The 22,508-nt window shown below is 45.7% G+C and overlaps 2 protein-coding genes across 2 annotated transcripts in view; both read right to left on the reverse strand.

Moving 5' to 3' along the window:
- Positions 1-2,992, reverse strand: part of LOC136682354 (hemicentin-2-like) — a 16,195-nt gene extending 13,203 nt beyond the window's left edge. Inside the window, exons 1-3 of the mRNA XM_066658842.1 lie at positions 2,719-2,992; positions 2,076-2,146; positions 433-591 (exon numbers count right to left, since the gene is read on the reverse strand). Coding sequence (XP_066514939.1) covers positions 433-591; positions 2,076-2,146; positions 2,719-2,992 — 504 coding nt within the window. The remainder of the gene's footprint in view (positions 1-432; positions 592-2,075; positions 2,147-2,718) is intronic.
- Positions 2,993-14,652: 11,660 nt separating this feature from the next.
- On the reverse strand, positions 14,653-21,867 carry epgn (epithelial mitogen homolog (mouse)). The gene is made up of 5 exons (XM_066658852.1): positions 21,740-21,867; positions 19,751-19,864; positions 19,457-19,562; positions 15,607-15,759; positions 14,653-15,340 (listed from the first exon to the last, which is right to left on the reverse strand). Exons 1-5 carry the CDS (start codon positions 21,771-21,773, stop codon positions 15,292-15,294), a joined length of 456 nt encoding a protein of 151 aa, XP_066514949.1. The 5' UTR covers positions 21,774-21,867; the 3' UTR covers positions 14,653-15,291.
- Between the last annotated feature and the right edge of the window lie 641 nt (positions 21,868-22,508).

Raw genomic sequence — 22,508 nt, forward strand, 5'->3', positions numbered from 1 at the left:
CTGCACTATCTTTCTGCCCAACAATGGTGGAATTGGTGATCCTCTTACCATCTTGGCTTCAGAGAGACACTGACACTCTTTTTGTACCAAATCATGTTGTCAATTGACCTAATTAGTGTTAATTGGTCTTCCAGCTGTTCATTATGTGCTCCATTTCCTTTTTCCAGCCACTTATTGCTACTTGTCCCAACTTTTTTGGGATTTGTTGACACTGTGTAATTTTGAATCAACATATTTTTCCTTTAAAATGTTACATTTACTCAGATTAAACTTTTGATCTGTCATCTATGTTCTATTACGAATAAAATATTGACATTTGCCGTCTCCACATCATTGCATTCAGTTTTTATTCACAATTTGTTTACTGTCCCAACTTTTTGGGAATCTGGTTTGTAAATATAAGTGTGTTGTAGCTGTGCAGGTGTGTGTTACCTGAGATTGCCGGAGCTGAATGAGTTGAAGTACGTCTGATTTGAGACGGTAATCTTTTGCACGAGCGTCAGTGAAGACGTAGATGAAGGACCCGGGCAGAGACAGTTCCAGAGCTTTCTTTATTGCTCCAATGCTCATCTCTGGACAATCTCCTCCGCCCTGAGCACACACACACACACACACACACACAATTACATACACACATAAACACACATAAACACACACACACACACACACACACACACACAATTACGTACACACACACAATTACGTACACACACACACAAACACACACACACACACACACACACACACACAATTACGTACACACACACAATTACGTACACACACACACAAACACACACACACACACACACAATTACATACACACATACACACACACACAACCACCCACACACAATTACATACACACACACACACACAAACACACACACAGTTACACACACACACACACACACACACACACAGAGTTACACACACACAAATACACACACACACACACACAAACACACACACAGTTACACACACACACACACACACACACAGACAGAGTTACACACACACAAACACACAAATACACACACACACACACACAGTTACACACACATACAAACACAAACACACACACACACACACACACACACACAATTACAAGGCAAGGCAAGTTTATTTATAGAGCACCTTTCGTACAGAAGCAGAAAAAAGAAAGAATTAAATTAAACTCATAAAAGTCCAAAAAAACAATTACATAAAAAGAGTAAAATGTTGTAGCTGCTCAAACAGGAATGTTTAAAAGTGTCTAAAGTCAGGGCTCTTCTAATGATCTTGGTCTGGTTCTGTTTCAGAGCGGCGCCGGAGCTAAACACTGCCTCTCCGTGTGTAGTTTTGACCTGAGACAGGACTAACTCTAGTTCCTAAAGCTCTGAGAGCTCTGCTCGGCTCATATCTCTGTAGCAGATCTGATAAATACACTGCTCCTACCCCATTTAGACATTTATAACCAGTAATGACACCTTAAAGTCTACTCTGTAACAGACTGGTCTCCAGTGTAAGGATTTGAGGATGAAGGGGGGTGATATGACCTCTTCTTTTGCTCCGAGGGAGACTCTGGGGCTGCATTTTGAATCAGCTGAAACTGTTTAATGGTCTTTTGTGGAAGTCCAGCTCAGAGACCATTACAGTAATCAATGCTAGAAATAAAGGCATGGATCAGTTTCTCCAGCTCTGGTTTAGTCTGAAAACCTCTGATCTACTGATGTTCTTAAGATGGTAAAATACTGATCTAGTAACCGCTTTAATATGAGACTAAAACTGAGATCTGAGTCCATTAATACACCAAGGTTGTGAGACAGTTCTTTAGATTTTTAAGCTCTCTCGAGTCCAAATACGCAGCCAATCTTTGTCTCTCAGTGCTGTTCCCAAATAGAATAATCTCAGTTTTATCTTTATTCAGCTGCAGAAAGTTCCATCCAGTTAGTGATGTGTAAAAGGCACTTGCTTAATGAGTCACTGGACCAGAGTCGTTTGGGGACAGGGCCAGTTACTATGAGTATCATCTGCACAGCTGGGATAGGAACAGCCCATAGTCCTGTAGAATCTGGCCAAACAGTCTGGGGTCAAACCTGAACAAACAGCTCCTGAAGATCTTTCTGGAATTCTCTGGGGTCAGTGGTGATGGACACGGGGCCAATATCTGCAACAAACAATGTTCACAACATTTACACAATTCACACCTCCTGTACCCCCCCCCCCCCCCCCACACACACACACACACACACAGACATACACACACCCGCTCCCCGCCCCTGCCCCCCTCTTACAAAACACTCCTATGGTATTCACCCACCCTATACACACTCTATTACCCCCACATCCACTCACCCACGCAGCACACACACACACACACACACACACACACTTTTAGTGCTTTATTGAGGGCTTTGAAAGAATTTATAACTGCCCCCTGAACCTGGTACAAACCTAAACACACACACACACACACACAAATACACTAGCCCCGGGGGGGTATGTAAAGCAGGGAATGGGCTTTAACTTGAGCTCAGTTCAGTGGGGTAGAGGAGGTGGAGGAGAAGGAGAAGAGGTGGAGAAGAGAAAGTGGATGGTGTGGAGGAGTGAAGGGGAAGAGAATGTGGAGGTGGAAAAAAAGGAGAAGAGAAGGTGGACGAGAAGAGGTGAAGGAGAAGAGGAGGTGGAGGAGAAAAGGAAGAGAAGAGTTGCCCCCTGCAGGGTGAAGTGGAACCAAACCTGGATCGTGAAACGGAACCAGCACAAAGTTCTGGATGGTTCTGTTTCTGCGGGTCAGGGTTTTCTCCAGAATTCTTGACGCTCCTTCGATCACCTGCTGGAGGTCATCATACATCGATCCGGTGACGTCAAAGACAAACGCCAGCGACACCGCCGCGTTCACACTCACAGTGTTAGAATCCAGATTAAGATCCGTATTAAAGTCAGGATTAGAATTTAGATCCAGACTGAGGTCAGGGCTGAGACTGGGATGGACAGAGTGATCTCTGCCCATGTGGGTTTTCTGAGCAAATGCTGAGAGTCCAGTGAGAAACAAAAGAAAGAACATTTTCCACAATGCAGTCATCATCATCTTCATCCTCATCCTCATCCTCACAGCACGCGATCCGCTACAACATAACGGTAAACACTCGATAACTTTATTTAACTCCTCAGTAACCCGGAGCTCGCGCAGCTGGTGTGACCAGAGCTCGCACAGGGTCCGTGTGTGTGTGTGTGTGTGTGTGTGTGTGTGTGTCTGTGTGTGTGTGTAATCTGATCCCTCACACTGCTGCGCGCGCAGCTGTTTGTTTCAGTCTCGTGCTGAACTTTACTTTCCATTCCACGTTAAATTCTCCTGTTTGTGTGTTATGTGTAAAAGTAGCGTGCGTATTGTTTGTGATGTGTGTGTGTGTGTGTGTGTGTTGCATTGTTTGTATGGATGGTCAGGAAATGTAATCAACTGAAATAGAAACAGACATCGACTTATTTATAAAATTATTTTCATTGAATTTTACTTTCAGAAATAGTTCCAGTTTTTTGCACTTCCCGTTTCCTCCAGCGGGCGGCAGTATTGTGTTGCGGTGGAGAACCCATAGCTTTCAGCTCAGAGCATGCGCAGTTCAGAAATAATGTAGGAATAAAAATTCGAACGTTTGTCTCGTTTTTTCATTAATCTATATGTTTCTGAGTTCACGCTGAAATGAGAGGTTAAGGAAGGACTGGGTGAATGATATGTGAGCAGTTGTTGTGCAGAGAGCTCAGTTAACATTTTAATGACAGATTAAAGCAGTTGCCACCATGACGTTACCCTTAATTAGCATATTATCTAAATGCCTTTCCGTATTTCCACAGAAACAGATTCCAATGTCTTTGTCCATGTGAATGAACCAAAGTCTAGAAGAGTTCAAATCTGCAATTCAAAGATTATGGGGTTTCACACAAATTCTGTGAAGTAGCATGAATCAGCCGCCATTTTAGCTCCATTACTCTGGCTCGCCATTTTCTGCCATTTTAAGGACCTCAGTTAATGAGTATCGGTTAACACTGTAACACCTGATTAATCTGGACAATTAGTTTATAAAACAAATGAACAATTTAGAAAAGTTGGCCAAAACCTCTCCTGTAATTCACTGGTTTAACAGAGTGTAGTGTCATATCCATGGTTTTATTATGTGATGTAAAGAGCGTCGCTACTGTTGTCAGAAATTAAATTTTATGATGAAATATGGATTAAATCACATAAAGTCACAAAGCACTGCTGTGAGAAGTGTTTTTTTCCTTTGCTTGGTTTAATCCAGGCATTTCTCTTATAAAGTTGTTGGAGCCGAATGTGAAAGTGTGTTACCCCCGTTCACACGAGCAGGCGACAAAGCAAAAAGCGTCCAGTCGTTTCCTGTGGAAGAATGTGATTTTAGTTGTGATTCAGCGACCAGTGGCAAATTAAGTTGAGATTTTGTCGACTTTATGCAAATGTGTTATAAGAAATGACATTCTAAATGACGCCGGCTTTAAAGAGACACTGATTAAACTTAAACCCGGATAATGGAGAGTTGCACTTGTTACTTATTTCTGAAGTGTTGTTTTCACTAATGTCCAAACAGTCTCTAAAACCGTGATTCACAGGAGAACTATTCAAATGGATCCACTGTTTTACACAGAACAAACCCACAAACAAATAAAACAAACCCATGCTACGACCACCATCGGCTCACAATGCACCCACCCCCTCCACTAACGCTCCACCATCCTGCTCCAGGACAGGCACCGCCCCCGTCAGCCCTGCCACACCCACAACCCTCCACAGTAAAGCACAGCCAGGATGGCCCTCCCTGCTGGAGGCGGAGCTAATGGAGAGGAGGATGGCATTGTCTACTGCCAACTGCACTAAGATACAGCAGAACTCTAGTGAACCTGGAAAAACTAAAGAGAAAATGGACACTCCACCACTCACAGCTGTCAGGACATGAGGAGAACTAAACCGGTTCTTAGCGTATTTGTTCTGCTTCAACGTCCTTGGATCTGTCCTTTACTTTTATTATCTTACCTAAACAAATCACAAAGTATTTCTCTCTCTGGACGTAGTTCCACCATCTCCACTGTCACACAAGGCGTTCCTCAAGGCTCAGTGCTCAGCCGTTTATTATTCATCAATATCTTTCAGCCCCTGTTCGGGTTATTCATTGTTTTTCAACTCAGTTTTAATTGCAATGCCGATGACAGGCAGGTTTTTCTTCAGACAGTGATAAAGATCCCTCTCCAAACATTTTGAGAGTTGCTGATGTTAAATTCTGTTTTCAATTAAACATAGAGTTTAATTCATTGGTACATCGTTGCATTCTGTTTTTATTTACATTTTACCCAGCAACTTTTCTGGAAATGGGGTTTCATTCATTCACTAATTTATTCATTGTCTGTGACGACTTATCCAGTTCAGGATAGCAGGGTCCGGAACCAACCCAGAATCACTGGGAGCAAGGCGGGAACACGCCCTGCATGTCTGTGGTATCACATCCTTCTCCTGGGCCATGGCTCCATTCACCAACCTCACAGCCTGAGGAGGGAGGCTCCGCCCCTTTGGAGAATGGCCCCTCCCCTCTACTCCTGGACCACATTCCTGTTCAGAAGACCCTCACTGCGACTGAGAACGGAGCTCGGAGCCGCTTCTGGATCTGGATCCACATTCCCTTCGAAACCAAAGATGCCGAGCAAAAGAAAGAAGAACAAACGGAGGATGAGGAGAGCTGTGAGTTTCCTCCTCACTCTGACAGTCTTCTTCATCTCCATCATCCTTCTCCTCATCCTCCTTTCCTCTCTTTACCTTCCTCATCCTGGTTCTTCCCATCTCCCTTCACATTCTCCTCATCCTACTCCTTCACCATGTCCTCCTCTTCCTCTCCTCTTTCTCCTGATCCTCCACATCCTACTCTTCCTCCTCCTCCTCCTTCTTCTCTTGATCAGGAGCTCCATGTTTTGATCCATTCGTAAACATGAGCTCCTTCAGGGTCTGACTGTATTTGTAATGAACGTGAACATTACCTACAGTAACACACACACACACACACACACACACACACACACACTCACACACACACACACACACTCACACACTTGCATTCAAATTTCTTTCATTTAAAATTTTCTAGTGAACTTTCCAAAGGTCTGCCCTGCGCCCGAGCGTTGGCCGTGTCTCTGAGGTTCCTCTTCGTGGACAGGGAACCATTCAGTGGACACACAGCATCTCTGCTCTGGACAGAGGGGGACATCTCTGTCCCACTGTCACTGTAAACGGTTGTGACACACTCACAGTGTAGTGGCCTTCAGTGTGTGTGTGTGTGTGTGAGTGTGTGTCTGTGTGTCCTGCTCTTCACACACGACTGCATAATGTGCCCACATAAACACACACACACACACACACACACACACTCAGAGTGAGATTAACTTTGATTGTGTGTGTTCATTCCACTGTGCAGCTGTTGTGTAATGAAGCGGTGGCTGTGAATGCAATGGGATTAAAGCTGGATTGTGTGTGTGTTGTGGGGAGTATGGGGTGTTGTGTCCAGCTGATGACTCTGCCGCTCTTCCACGTCTGATTTAATTAAAGGGATTACAGTCAGAAATGGAACAGTTCTGCTCCAAGTTTCTGCCAGAGACTGAGAACACGGTTCTGCTGTTCCACTGCTGACGAGGCATCAGTCAGAGTTTAACCAAAGTGTGGAAAAGACATCGTTATTATGACAGCACATTCACTGATAATCAGCACACACACACACACACACACACACAGCTCCATGAATGTGTTTCTGGACAGTACACATTGTTTAATGGAGGTTTTATTAATGATATTAATTATTGTTTTGCGTGTGAGCAGCAGGCCCAGCGGAAGGCGCTAGAGGAACAACGTAGTGCCTCAGGAAAAGGAACCTTTGCTCCAAGGCTACTTAAAGTCTCCAAAGGTCCAAAGGAGCTGCTGGCGACTGCGGTTAAAACTCCAACTAATGCCAACTGTCCAGTTCAGCTAAGGAAAAAAACAACAAAAACTTCGGTAGACCCAAAAACAGCTGGGAGGACCCCAGCCACAGTTGATACAGACGTCTCAACACAAACAGTTGTTGAGACACTGGTCAGATCTCTTCCAGAAGAAGCAGTAGTTGATGGTCCAACAGCTGCACAGAGACCAAAAGCAGGAGTTTTCGAGTCTCAAGAAGCAACAGTGGTTAAGGCGTCAACAGAATCAAATGTAGAGGCTCCACCAACAACAAAACTTCCAACAGAAACCATGGTAGAGGCTTCAGTGGGAGCAGCTCTAGATGTTCTAGAAGACATTTCAACAAAAACACTTTCAAAGTCTCTAACTGGAACATTTCTAGAAGTTCAAGAACAAAGAACTGGAGAAAAATCTGTAAAAGAATCTGTAGAGGATCCAGCAGAAACAACAGCAGAGTCTTCAGTAAATACAGCTGAAAATACTCCAGCAGAGACATCTCCATCGGGGGCAACAGAGACAGATACGTGGGGGGCAGCAGAGACAGATCCAGTGGGGGCAGCAGGGACAGATCCAGTGGGGGCAGCAGAGAGAGATCTAAAAGGGGCAGCAGGGACAGATCTAAAAAGGACAGCAGAGACAGATCCAGTGGGGGCAGCTGGGACAGATCCAGTGGGGGCATCAGGGGAAGATCCAGCGGGGGCAGCAGAGACAGATCCGGTGTGGGCAGCAGGGACAGATCCAGTGGGGGCAACAGGGAGAGATCTAAAAGGGGCAGCAGAGATGGATACACTGGGGGCAGCAGGGACATATCCAGTAGGGGCAGCAGAAACAGATCCAGTGGGGGCAGCAGGGACAGAGCCAGTGGGGGCAGCAGGGACAGATCCAGTGGGGGCAGCAGAGACAGATCTAAAAGGGGCAGCAGAGATGGATACACTGGGGGCAGCAGGGACAGATCCAGTGGGGGCAGCAGAGACAGATCTAAAAGGGGCAGCAGGGACAGATCTAAAAAGGACAGCAGAGACAGATCCAGTGGGGGCAGCTGGGACAGATCCAGTGGGGGCATCAGGGGAAGATCCAGCGGGGGCAGCAGAGACAGATCCGGTGTGGGCAGCAGGGACAGATCCAGTGGGGGCAACAGGGAGAGATCTAAAAGGGGCAGCAGAGATGGATACACTGGGGGCAGCAGGGACATATCCAGTAGGGGCAGCAGAGACAGATCCAGTGGGGGCAGCAGGGACAGAGCCAGTGGGGGCAGCCGGGACAGATCCAGTGGGGGCAGCAGAGATGGATACACTGGGGGCAGCAGGGACAGATCCAGTGGGGGCAACAGGGACAGATCTAAAAGGGGCAGCAGAGATGGATACACTGGGAGCAGCAGGGACATATCCAGTGGGGGCAGCAGAGACAGATCCAGTGGGGGCAGCAGGGACAGATCCAGTGGGGGAAGCAGAGACAGATCTAAAAGGGTCAGTAGGGACCGATCCAGTGGGGGCAGCTGGGACAGATCCAGTGGGGGCAGCAGAGACAGATACGGTGCGGGCAGCAGAGACAGATACGGTGCGGGCAGCAGAGACAGATCTAGTGGGGGAAGCAGAGACAGATCTAAAAGGGGCAGCAGGGACAGATCCAGGGGGGGCAGCAGGGACAGATCCAGTGGGGGCAGCAGGGACAGATCCAGGGGGGGCAGCAGGGACAGATCCAGTGGGGGCAGCTGGGACAGATCCAGGGGGGGCAGCAGGGACAGATCCAGTGGGGGCAGCAGGGACAGATCCAGTGGGGGCAGCAGGGACCGATCCAGTGGGGGCAGCAGGGACAGATCTAAAATGGGCAGCAGAGACAGGTCTAAAAGGGGCAGCAGGGACAGATCTAAGTGGGGCAGAAGAACCTGTTCTTGAGGGTACAGGTGAAGAACCACAGACACCAGCAGGAGTTACAGAGGCTCTTGAAGATACAACTGCAGATGACCTTGCAGAAACAGCTCAAGATTCTCCAGCAGACAAAACTGAAGAGAAGGAGATTGTCTATGCTCCAGACTTTAAGAAAATGGTAATTTCCTTTTGATACATTTTCAGATCAAACAGCAGTAAATACGTGGCCTGTGGTTTAATTAAAGGACATGTTCAGCGTCTGGAGCCTGCAGCAACAATACTGTTGTTATTTTAAACCAAGCAGGTTCTCAACCATTTTAAATTCAGCAGTGTGTGTGTACTGAGCGATATTCTTCAGATCGTTAAAAGTGCAGTGAATGTGAGAACCAAAAAAACCTGTTGATTAAAAGATACAGTCGCTTCTTACTCACACACACCACTCCACATTAAAATATACAGTCACTTCTTACTCACACACACCGCTCCACTTAAAAGATACAGTCGCTTCTTACTCACACACACCACTCCACATTAAAATATACAGTCACTTCTTACTCACACACACCACTCCACATTAAAATATACAGTCACTTCTTACTCACACACACCGCTCCACTTAAAAGATACAGTCGCTTCTTACTCACACACACCACTCCACATTAAAATATACAGTCACTTCTTACTCACACACACCACTCCACATTAAAATATACAGTCACTTCTTACTCACACACACCGCTCCACTTAAAAGATACAGTCGCTTCTTACTCACACACACCGCTCCACTTAAAAGATACAGTCACTTCTTACTCACACACACCGCTCCACTTAAAAGATACAGTCGCTTCTTACTCACACACACCGCTCCACTTAAAAGATACAGTCGCTTCTTACTCACACACACCGCTCCACCTTAAAAGATGCAGTCGCTTCTTACTCACACACACCGCTCCACCTTAAAAGATACAGTCATTCTTACTCACACACACCACTCCACCTTAAAAGATACAGTCGCTTCTTACTCACACACACCGCTCCACTTAAAAGATACAGTCGCTTCTTACTCACACACACCGCTCCACCTTAAAAGATACAGTCGCTTCTTACTCACACACACCGCTCCACCTTAAAAGATACAGTCGCTTCTTACTCACACGCACCGCTCCACCTTAAAAGATACAGTCGCTTCTTACTCACACACACCGCTCCACCTTAAAAGATACAGTCGCTTCTTACTCACACACACCGCTCCACCTTAAAATATACAGTCGCTTCTTACTCACACACACCGCTCCACCTTAAAATATACAGTCGCTTCTTACTCACACACACCGCTCCACCGTAAAATATACAGTCGCTTCTTACTCACACACACCGCTCCACCTTAAAATATACAGTCGCTTCTTACTCACACACACCGCTCCACATTAAAAGATACAGTCGCTTCTTACTCACACACACCGCTCCACCTTAAAAGATACAGTCGCTTCTTACTCACACACACCGCTCCACCTTAAAAGATACAGTCGCTTCTTACTCACACACACCGCTCCACCTTAAAAGATACAGTCGCTTCTTACTCACACACACCGCTCCACCTTAAAATATACAGTCGCTTCTTACTCACACACACCGCTCCACCTTAAAATATACAGTCGCTTCTTACTCACACACACCGCTCCACATTAAAATATACAGTCGCTTCTTACTCACACACACCGCTCCACCTTAAAAGATACAGTCGCTTCTTACTCACACACACCGCTCCACATTAAAAGATACAGTCGCTTCTTACTCACACACACCGCTCCACCTTAAAAGATACAGTCGCTTCTTACTCACACACACCGCTCCACCTTAAAAGATACAGTCGCTTCTTACTCACACACACCGCTCCACCTTAAAAGATACAGTCGCTTCTTACTCACACACACCGCTCCACATTAAAATATACAGTCGCTTCTTACTCACACACACCGCTCCACCTTAAAATATACAGTCGCTTCTTACTCACACACACCGCTCCACATTAAAATATACAGTCGCTTCTTACTCACACACACCGCTCCACATTAAAAGATACAGTCGCTTCTTACTCACACACACCGCTCCACCTTAAAAGATACAGTCGCTTCTTACTCACACACACCGCTCCACCTTAAAAGATACAGTCACTTCTTACTCACACACACTGCTCCACCTTAAAATATACAGTCGCTTCTTACTCACACACACCGCTCCACCTTAAAATATACAGTCGCTTCTTACTCACACACACCGCTCCACTTTAAAAGATACAGTCGCTTCTTACTCACACACACCGCTCCACCTTAAAATATACAGTCGCTTCTTACTCACACACACCGCTCCACATTAAAAGATACAGTCGCTTCTTACTCACACACACCGCTCCACCTTAAAAGATACAGTCGCTTCTTACTCACACACACTGCTCCACCTTAAAAGATACAGTCACTTCTTACTCACACACACTGCTCCACCTTACATACAGTAGAAATTCAGTAGGATGCTTGACATGTGCTTTAGGAAGAACCTTCAGGAGACCTGTGTGAAGAAGGTCTTTAGTCTGTTACTAGAGTAAATGATTGTGAAGGTGTCTCTCACCTGTTCAGGTAAACACTGAGGAACCAGCTGAGGAGTGTCTGAGGCTCAGAGGCGACCAGTGGAGTGAAACCAGGTCCAAACTCAAACAACAAACGGTCACTGAACCTGGACTTACTGCTGTTCCTGAGTTTGATCCTGATCCTCAGTTTGCCGCTGAAACTGCAGATGGTTCCACACCGGTCACTAATCAACACTCTGAAGCTGAACAGGTGATGACTCCTCGCCGCTCTCTCTCTGAGTTTAATGTTGGAGGGAGAATGTAACGTTTTAAATAAAATCATTCCTTTATTTTATAAAGCACTTCCACAGAGGAGGTGATTCAGGGGAATACAGCTGCTGAGGTCTTTCATTAGCTTTCTCCAACAAGACTCTGGCTCCGCCCACAAAGGATGTCCCCTGAAGGACAGTAGTGTAACAGCTTTGTTTCTCAGTCTGAGATTTCCAGGAAAGAAAATGTCATTGTAAGAGAAAGAGAAGTAAAAGATAAGTTCAGGAAGCTGTTCTGAGTGACCAATCAATTGAAGATGAACAGAGACAGGCCTAGCTCAGCTCTACTGTAAAGATCACACACACACAGAGGTTTGTCTCCATTGTCTCCATAGTTTTAGGGGACATTACATATATAGTCAGTGTGCAAATTTTGGTCTTCACAGTCCAATCAGACCCCCCCCCCCCACCACCACACACACACACACACACACACAAGTTCTTTTGTTTAGATAGATAGATAGATAGATAGATAGATAGATAGATAGATAGATAGATAGATAGATAGATAGATAGATACTTTATTGATCCCCAGGGAAAATTCAAGTTTGACACATTTACAACTTAAATGTTGAGGCAGAATTCAAAAGTGTCCGTAGGTGTGTGTGTGTGAGTGAATATGTGAGTGTGTGTTGCCCTGTGAAGGACTGGCGCCCCCTCCAGGGTGTGTTCCTGCCTTGCGCCCAATGATTCCAGGTAGGCTCTGGACCCACCGTGACCCTGAACTGGATAAGGGTTTCAGGTAATGAATGGATGAAAGGATGTGGAGGCAGTAAATGTTGCTTGTTTTTTTTCCTTGTGTTTGCAGGGAGTGGAGGAGGTGAAGTGGGAGGAGAAGGTGAAGGAGGCGGAGGAGGATTTTAATGAAGATTAAAGCAGGTGAGTGAAGTTCATTAATGTCTCACTGAGAGTCACAAAGGCTGCATTCACACAGCAGGCAAAAGAGGCCCAGATCAAATCTGTGTTTTTTTTCTGCTGTTCACACTTGCTACATAATGTGACTTATATCTGACATCAGTCTGAACAGACCACGCTTTCTAAACTGGGGTCATAACAGGGTCATAAGGATGATGTTAGTGCCACGCCACGTTCTTTATTCCAAATCAGCTCTGTCTGACGAGACGAGATGTGAGACATGTCTGAGGAGACGAGAAGCAAGACAGGTCTGATGAGACGAGAAGTGAGACAGGTCTGAGGAGATGAGACATGAGACAGGTCTGACAAGACAAGAAGTGAGACAAGTCTGACAAGATGAGAAGTGATACAGGTCTGAGGAGACATGAGACAGGTCTGATGAGACGAGAAGTGAGACGTCTGATGAGACGAGAAGTGAGACAGGTCTGACGAGACAAGAAGTGAGACAGGTCTGAGGAGACGAGATGTGAGACAGGTCTGAGGAGACGAGAAGTGAGACATGTCTGAGGAGACGAGATGTGAGACAGGTCTGAGGAGACGAGAAGTGAGACATGTCTGAGGAGACGAGAAGTGAGACATGTCTGACGAGACAAGAAGTGAGATAGGTCTGACAAGACAAGATGTGAGACAGGTCTGACGAATTGAGATGTGAGACAAGTCTGACGAGACGAGACGTGAGACAGGTCTGAGCGGACGAGACGTCAGACAGGTCTGAGAAGACGTGAGACAGGTCTGAGAAGACGAGAAGTGAGACAGGTCTGATGAGACGAGAAGTGAGACAGGTCTGAGGAGACGAGACTTGAGACAGGTCTGACAAGACAAGAAGTGAGACAAGTCTGAGGAGATGTGAGACAGGTCTGAGGAGACGAGACGTGAGACAGGTCTGAGGAGATGAGACATGAGACAGGTCTGAGGAGATGAGACATGTCTGAGGAGACAAGACGTGAGACAGGTCTGAGAAGATGTGAGACAGGTCTGTGGAGATGAGACGTGAGACAGGTCTGAGGAGACGAGACGTGAGACAGGTCTGAGGAGATGAGACGTGAGACAGGTCTGAGGAGACGAGATGTGAGACAGGTCTGAGGAGACGAGATGTGAGACAGGTCTGAGGAGATGAGACGTGAGACAGGTCTGAGGAGACGAGACGTAAGACAGGTCTGAGGAGACGAGACGTGAGACAGGTCTGAGGAGACGAGACGTTAGACAGGTCTGAGGAGACGAGACGTGAGACAGGTCTATGGAGACGAGACAAGAGAAAAATTGATGGAGGCTGCTGGTGTTTGTTGAAAAAGGGACTGAGCCCAGACCTCGGTCTCCCACTGAGCTCAGGGTTGTGTCTTGACTCACGTCTGCGTTTAACGTTTAACGCTGCTTTGGACAGAAATAAAAACAAACAGGGCTTGACTTTTCACACCGCAGCATATTCACTGTTTTACTAATATTTCTTCACTCCTTCATTCACACACTGATAACAGCTGGGGGTTTCAGAAATTCTTTGTGGATTTTCAAGAAGTGGACGGAGGGTGGACGAAGACTCTCAGGAGCTGTTAATGACGATGATCTGAATCTTCAGAAAGAGGAGGGTCTGGAGACGATTGAGAGCTGGAAGCAGACGATAAACGTCTCTAATAAAATACATTTGGAAGATTTGAATTTCTGTTTTAGCTTCAAACATCTGGATTCATTCATTCACTTCCAGTGTTCAGCAGAAACTCGTTTACAGCTCAGCGTTTCACTGATGATTTTCCTTTTGTTCTTTTGCGTAGTTGTGTGTAGTTTTCTCCGCTGTGAATGAAAACAGGTCTGTTCTGTTGTTACTGAATTCATAAAAAATACATTTTAAAACGAGCTGGAGATCAGAGTTGTTATCATTATTTTTATTATTCACATAACACAGATCCAATGTCCACCATCTCTCTCTCTCACACACACACACACACACACACACACTCCTCAGCTGCACAATACAGAGGTTATATACTGACTTTAATCTGTTTATTTATTGTTATCTATTTTTCTAGAGAAATAACATTGATTATGTTGTGATATTTTATGAAGTTTAAACTTTCACAGCAATAAATGAATAATTATTCATTCATCCATTATCTGTAACCCTTATCCAGTTCAGGGTCATGGTGGGTCCAGAGCCTACCTGGAACCATTGGGCGCAAGGCGGGAATACACCCTGGAGGGGGCGCCAGTCCTTCACAGGGCAACACAGTCACACACACACACACTCACTCACACTCTTTAATGAATAATTAATGTGAATGAATTTTAATTTTCACTTGTGGTTGGAGTGTTTTAGAGCACTTTAAACTTTTCCCAAACCCATGTTTAGGTTTTACTGTTTACACAGCAGCACACAGTAAACACACATTTAAAACTGAACACAGCACAAAAAATTTTTGGAATTTAATTTATTTTCTGAGACACTAATAAATAAATGTTTATAATTTACAGATTAAACGGAGGCTTTAATAAATAGCATTATTCTCAAGAAGAGCTGAATTTACTGATCCCCCAGACACACTTCTGGCTTAGTTAAGTTAGACTTTACTAAAGGTCTGTTCAACACTGGGTGAAGGAGGCCCGGTTCTGCATTTGCTTCCATGAGGGTTCTGTTGTGGAGCGTTCCAGTCTGAGTCCAGTTCACACTGAGTTCTGACCATAGTTCTTAGACGGGGGAGATTTACAGCAACTGCAACAAAACACAGTGATTTCTTTATGAAACTGCAAACAATATTTAATCACAATAAAATGAAGAAGAGTTCTGCGGTCAGGAACCGAGAGGAACCCCTCTCTGCAGAACCTCTTCTCTGTAGGTGAAGACGTCCTGCAGAAATGTTCTACAGCGATCCAGTCAGTGTCCCCTCAGAGCTGAGGACGTCCCACAGCGGCTGAGTGGAACACAAAGCTCAGAACCCTCAGCACTTTCATCTGGACACGAGAATCTCAAGTAGTTACCGTTTCTTGTAGCAGCAGTAGATTAAGATGGAGATGAATCCCAGCAGAAGCAGAACTCCACAGCAGATCCCCACAATCTCCTCCGGCTGAATGCCACTGGATATCATCAAGAGAACGTGCTCACAGCGCTCCCCGGAGAACGTCGGATTACAGCTGAAATGACACACACCCGGTTACCACCTGCACCTGCAGCTCCAGACACTGTGTAGAGTGTGTTTGTGTGTGTTTGTGTAGAGTGTGTTAGTGTGTGTTTGTATAGAGTGTGTTAGTGTGTGTTTGTATAGAGTGTTAGTGTGTGTTTGTGTAGAGTGTGTTAGTGTGTGGTTGTGTAGAGAGTGTTTGTGTGGTTGTGTAGAGTGTGTTAGTGTGTGTTTGTGTAGAGTGTGTTAGTGTGTGTTTGTGTAGAGTGTGTTAGTGTGTGGTTGTATAGAGTGTGTTAGTGTGTGTTTGTGTAGAGTGTGTTGGTGTGTGTTTGTGTAGAGTGTGTTGGTGTGTGTTTGTGTAGAGTGTGTTAGTGTGTGTTTGTGTAGAGTGTGTTAGTGTGTGTTTGTGTAGAGTGTGTTAGTGTGTGTTTGTGTAGAGTGTGTTAGTGTGTGTTTGTGTAGAGTGTGTTAGTGTGTGATTGTGTAGAGTGTGTTAGTGTGTGATTTTGTAGACCGTGTTAGTGTGTGTTTGTGTAGAGTGTGTTAGTGTGTGATTGTGTAGTGTGTTAGTGTGTGTTTGTGTAGAGTGTGTTATTGTGTGTTTGTAAAGAGTGTTAGTGTGTGTTTGTGTAGAGTGTGTTAGTGTGTGATTGTGTAGAGTGTGTTAGTGTGTGTTTGTGTGGAGTGTGTTAGTGTGTGTTTGTGTATACTGTTAGTGTGTGTTTGTGTAGATTGTGTTAGTGTGTGATTGTGTAGAGTGTGTTAGTGTGTGTTTGTGTAGAGTGTGTTATTGTGTGTTTGTAAAGAGTGTTAGTGTGTGTTTGTGTAGAGTGTGTTAGTGTGTGATTGTGTAGAGTGTGTTAGTGTGTGTTTGTGTGGAGTGTGTTAGTGTGTGTTTGTGTATACTGTTAGTGTGTGTTTGTGTAGATTGTGTTAGTGTGTGATTGTGTAGAGTGTGTTAGTGTGTGTTTGTGTAGAGTGTGTTAGTGTGTGGTTGTGTAGAGTGTGCTAGTGTGTGTTTGTGTATAGTGTTAGTGTGTGGTTGTGTAGAGTGTGTGGTTGTGTAGAGTGTGTGAGTGTGTGATTGTGTAGAGTGTTAGTGTGTGTTTGTGTGGAGTGTGTTAGTGTGTGTTTGTGTATACTGTTAGTGTGTGTTTGTGTAGATTGTGTTAGTGTGTGGTTGTGTAGAGTGTGTGGTTGTGTAGAGTGTGTGAGTGTGTGATTGTGTAGAGTGTGCTAGTGTGTGTTTGTGTATAGTGTTAGTGTGTGGTTGTGTAGAGTGTGTGGTTGTGTAGAGTGTGTGAGTGTGTGATTGTGTAGAGTGTTAGTGTGTGTTTGTGTAGAGTGTTAGTGTGTGATTGTGTAGTATTAGTGTGTGTTAGTGTGTGATTGTGTAGTGTTAGTGTGTGTTTGTGTAGATTGTGTTAGTGTGTGATTGTGTAGAGTGTGTTAGTGTGTGTTTGTGTAGAGTGTTAGTGTGTGATTGTGTAGAGTGTGTTTGTGTGTGTTTGTGTAGAGTGTGTTAGTGTGTGTTTGTGTAGAGTGTTAGTGTGTGTTTGTGTATAGTGTTAGTGTGTGGTTGTGTAGAGTGTGTTAGTGTGTGATTGTGTAGAGTGTGTTAGTGTGTGTTTGTGTAGAGTGTGTTAGTGTGTGGTTGTGTAGAGTGTGTTAGTGTGTGATTGTGTAGAGTGTGTTAGTGTGTGTTTGTGTAGAGTGTGTTAGTGTGTGTTTGTGTATAGTGTTACTGTGTGTTTGTATAGAGTGTGTTAGTGTGTGTTTGTGTAGAGTGTGTTATTGTGTGTTTGTATAGAGTGTTAGTGTGTGTTTGTGTAGAGTGTGCTAGTGTGTGATTGTGTAGAGTGTGTTAGTGTGTGTTTGTGTGGAGTGTGTTAGTGTGTGTTTGTGTATAGTGTTAGTGTGTGTTTGTGTAGAGTGTGTTAGTGTGTGGTTGTGTAGAGTGTGTTGGTGTGTGTTTGTGCAGAGTGTGTTAGTGTGTGTTTGTGTAGAGTGTTAGTGTGTGTTTGTGTAGAGTGTGTTAGTGTGTGTTTGTGTAGAGTGTGTTAGTGTGTGTTTGTGTAGAGTGTTAGTGTGTGTTTATGTAGAGTGTGTTAGTGTGTGTTTGTGTAGAGTGTTAGTGTGTGTTTGTGTAGAGTGTGTTAGTGTGTGTTTGTGTAGAGTGTGTTAGTGTGTGTTTATGTAGAGTGTGTTAGTGTGTGTTTGTGTAGAGTGTTAGTGTGTGTTTGTGTAGAGTGTGTTAGTGTGTGTTTGTGTAGAGTGTGTTAGTGTGTGTTTGTGTAGAGTGTGTTGGTGTGTGTTTGTGTAGAGTGTTAGTGTGTGTTTATGTAGAGTGTGTTAGTGTGTGATTGTGTAGAGTGTGTTGGTGTGTGTTTGTGTAGAGTGTGTTAGTGTGTGTTTGTGTAGAGTGTATTGGTGTGTGTTTGTGTAGAGTGTTCGTGTGTGTTTGTGTAGAGTGTGTTAGTGTGTGTTTGCGTAGATTGTGTTAGTGTGTGGTTGTGTAGAGTGTGTTAGTGTGTGTTTGTGTAGAGTGTGTTAGTGTGTGTTTGTGTAGAGTGTGTTAGTGTGTGGTTGTGTAGAGTGTGTTAGTGTGTATTTGTGTAGAGTGTTAGTGTGTGTTTGTGTAGAGTGTGTTAGTGTGTGGTTGTGTAGAGTGTGTTAGTGTGTGTTTGTGTAGAGTGTGTTAGTGTGTGTTTGTGTAGAGTGTTAGTGTGTGTTTGTGTAGAGTGTGTTAGTGTGTGTTTGCGTAGTGTGTTAGTGTGTGTTTGTGTAGAGTGTGTTAGTGTGTTTTTGCGTAGAGTGTGTTAGTGTGTGTTTGCGTAGAGTGTGTTAGTAGTGTGTGGTTGTGTAGAGTGTGTTAGTGTGTGTTTGTGTAGAGTGTGTTAGTGTGTGTTTGTGTAGAGTGTGTTAGTGTGTGTTTGTGTAGAGTGTGTTAGTGTGTATTTGTGTAGAGTGTTAGTGTTTGTTTGTGTAGAGTGTGTTAGTGTGTGTTTGCGTAGAGTGTGTTAGTAGTGTGTGATTGTGTAGAGTGTGTTAGTGTGTGTTTGCGTAGAGTGTGTTAGTAGTGTGTGGTTGTGTAGAGTGTGTTAGTGTGTGTTTGTGTAGAGTGTGTTAGTGTGTGTTTGCGTAGAGTGTGTTAGTGTGTGTTTGCGTAGAGTGTGTTAGTGTGTGTTTGCGTAGAGTGTGTTAGTAGTGTGTGGTTGTGTAGAGTGTGTTAGTGTGTGTTTGTGTAGAGTGTTAGTGTGTGTTTGTATAGAGTGTGTTAGTGTGTGTTTGCGTAGAGTGTGTTAGTGTGTGTTTGCGTAGAGTGTGTTAGTGTGTGTTTGCGTAGAGTGTGTTAGTGTGTGTTTGTGTATAGTGTTAGTGTGTGTTTGTGTAGAGTGTGTTAGTGTGTGTTTGTGTAGAGTGTTAGTGTGTGTTTGTGTAGAGTGTGTTAGTGTGTGTTTGCGTAGAGTGTGTTAGTGTGTGTTTGTGTAGAGTGTGTTAGTGTGTGTTTGTGTAGAGTGTGTTAGTGTGTGTTTGCGTAGAGTGTTAGTGTGTGTTTGTGTAGAGTGTGTTAGTGTGTGTTTGCGTAGAGTGTGTTAGTGTGTGTTTGTGTAGAGTGTGTTAGTGTGTGGTTGTGTAGAGTGTGTTAGTAGTGTGTGGTTGTGTAGAGTGTGTTAGTGTGTGTTTGTGTAGAGTGTGGTTCTCACTGGCATCTCGGGGAGTTCAGTTCCAGATAAAAGGAACATATTCCGTTCAAACAGAATCCATTGTGCTCCGATCCACAGGGACTCACCATCGCTAACACTGGGGGCTCTGCCACACACACACACACACACACACACACACATACACACACACACACACACACACACACACATACACACACACACACACACACACACACACACACACATACACATACACACACAAAGTTAAACATTAAACATAAAAAACTATTAAAGGCAACACTGATGCTAAAGGAAAGTTGTGCAGGTCCTGACCGTTTGTGTGGAGTCCTGTGGTCCATGTTGTGTTGAGTTTTGTGGGTTCTGTGGGTTCTGTTGGTTCCACCATTCTGCTGCAGATCAGTATCACGGCCACGGCTGCAGTAACAGCTGGAGGAGAAAAAAGGAAAACAAATATGTCCATTTTTTAACATTGTTATCAGTTAAACCCTTCATTCATCCATTCATGTTCTTTAAGAACTTCATCTTCATCACTATTCCATTCACTCACCCATTCATTCACCCACTATTCCATTCACTCATCCATTCATTCACCCACTGCTCCCTCAACCAGGCCCCTCGTCCACAGAGACAACCCAGACCCCTCATCTTCAGAGACAACACTATCCCCTCGTCCTCAGAGACAACACTATCCCCTCGTCCTCAGAGACAACACTATCCCCTCGTCCTCAGAGACAACTCGGTCCCCTCGTCCTCAGAGACAACCCTGTCCCCTCGTCCTCAGAGACAACTCTGTCCCCTCGTCCTCAGAGACAACACTGTCCCCTCGACCTCAGAGCCAACCGGTCCCCTCGTCCTCGGAGACAACCCAGACTCCTCGTCCTCAGAGACAACACTGTCCCCTCGTCCTCAGAGACAACCCAGACTCCTCGTCCTCAGAGACAACACTGTCCCCTCGTCCTCAGAGACAACCCAGACCCCTCGTCCTCAGAGACAACCGGTAGCCTCGTCCTCAGAGACAAACCGGTCCCCTCGTCCTCAGAGACAACCCGGTCCCCTCATCCTCAGAGACAACACTGTCCCCTTGTCCTCAGTGACAACCCGGTCCCCTCGTCCTCAGAGACAACCCTGACCCCTCATCTTCAGAGACAACCCGGTCCCCTCGTCCTCAGAGACAACCCTGACCCCTCATCTTCAGAGACAACCCGGTCCCCTCGTCCTCAGAGACAACCCTGACCCCTCATCTTCAGAGACAACCAGGTCCCCTCGTCCTCAGAGACAACCCGGTCCCCTCGTCTTCAGAGACAACCCTGACCCCTGGTCTTCAGAGACAACCAGGTCCCCTCGTCTTCAGAGACAACCCAGTCCCCTCATCTTCAGAGACAACCCTGACCCCTCGTCCTCAGAGACAACCCTGATCCCTCGTCCTCAGAGACAACCGGTCCCCTCGTCCTCAGAGACAACCCTAATCCCTCGTCCTCAGAGACAACCGGTCCCCTCGTCCTCAGAGACAACCCTAATCCCTCGTCCTCAGAGACAACCGGTCCCCTCGTCTTCAGAGACAACCCAGACCCCTCATCCTCAGAGACAACCGGTCCCCTCGTCTTCAGAGACAACCCAGACCCCTCATCCTCAGAGACAACTCTGTCCCCTCGTCCTCAGAGACAACCGGTCCCCTCGTCTTCAGAGACAACCCAGACCCCTCGTCCTCAGAGACAACCGGTCCCCTCGTCTTCAGAGACAACCCAGACCCCTCGTCTTCAGAGACAACCCAGACCCCTCATCCTCAGAGACAACCCAGACCCCTCATCCTCAGAGACAACCGGTCCCCTCGTCTTCAGAGACAACCCAGACCCCTCATCCTCAGAGACAACCGGTCCCCTCGTCTTCAGAGACAACCCAGACCCCTTATCCTCAGAGACAACCGGTCCCCTCGTCTTCAGAGACAACCCAGACCCCTCATCCTCAGAGACAACCGGTCCCCTCGTCTTCAGAGACAACCCAGACCCCTTATCCTCAGAGACAACCGGTCCCCTCGTCCTCAGAGACAACCGGTCCCCTCGTCTTCAGAGACAACCCAGACCCCTCGTCTTCAGAGACAACCCTAATCCCTCGTCCTCAGAGACAACCGGTCCCCTCATCTTCAGAGACAACCCAGACCCCTCATCCTCAGAGACAACCAGTCCCCTCGTCCTCAGAGACAACCCAGACCCCTCGTCTTCAGAGACAACCCTGACCCCTCGTCTTCAGAGACAACCCAGACCCTCGTCCTCAGAGACAGAACCACAGTGTAACCTGACTTACCACTCGACAGGGTTCTGCTGACACTCTGGAACATTCTCTGCTCTCCACTGGACGATTACCACCTCGTGCTCAGGTTTCAGCCCCAAATTCTCCAGATGTTCCTCTGATTTATAGAGTTCAGAACGTCACACACCCAGCGTCCAATCAGAAACAAGCAGCACCCCCCCACCCCAAACGCACACACACACACACACACACACACAGTGCTGGTGGAGATCATTCAGAGATATGGCCCCAAGCTCTGGAATTCTTTACCTCAAAGTCTTGGCCTGCCTCTTCTCACTGCTTTTGCTTCTTCCTCCGCAGATTCTTCCCTTTCTCTTTTTTTCCTTGTGTAAAGTGACCTTGGGTATTAGAAATACACTATATAAATACGACTTATTACACACACACACACACAGTCCACAATACACACACAAACACACACAGTCCCCAATACACACAAACACTCATAATATGTGAAGAAAATAATGTGTGTATGTGCAGATGTCCCAGCAGGCCCAACATTCCATACATATTGTTAACACACACACACACACACACACACACACACACACACACACACACAGAGGCCATTTTTAATTTGGGGGCTGTTTAAGGAGAGATAGGGTTAAGTTCAGTGTACTCTCACTGTGACAAAAAAGTGTCTAGAACTGTGTGTGTGTGTGTGTGTGTGAGACAAGTTTCCACATGTTGTAATTCTCCCGTGAAATTAATATTTCTCCATTATTCAATTCACCGTGAAATTCATGTTCCAACACCAACAGCA

This window comes from Hoplias malabaricus, unplaced genomic scaffold (assembly GCF_029633855.1).
Source record: "Hoplias malabaricus isolate fHopMal1 unplaced genomic scaffold, fHopMal1.hap1 scaffold_93, whole genome shotgun sequence".
Classification (NCBI taxonomy): Eukaryota; Metazoa; Chordata; class Actinopteri; order Characiformes; family Erythrinidae; genus Hoplias; species Hoplias malabaricus.

What these genes read in the sequence shown, in the direction of transcription:
- epgn (XM_066658852.1), bottom strand. Translation starts at nt 21,773, where the DNA reads ATGTTCCAGAGTGTCAGCAGAACCCTGTCGAGTG. An exon ending in CAGCAGAACCCTGTCGAGTG is followed by an intron (nt 19,865 to 21,739) that starts GTAAGTCAGGTT and finishes TTTCTCCTCCAG; the next exon opens with CTGTTACTGCAGCCGTGGCC. An exon ending in CTGAACTCCCCGAGATGCCA is followed by an intron (nt 15,760 to 19,456) that starts GTGAGAACCACA and finishes GTGTCATTTCAG; the next exon opens with CTGTAATCCGACGTTCTCCG.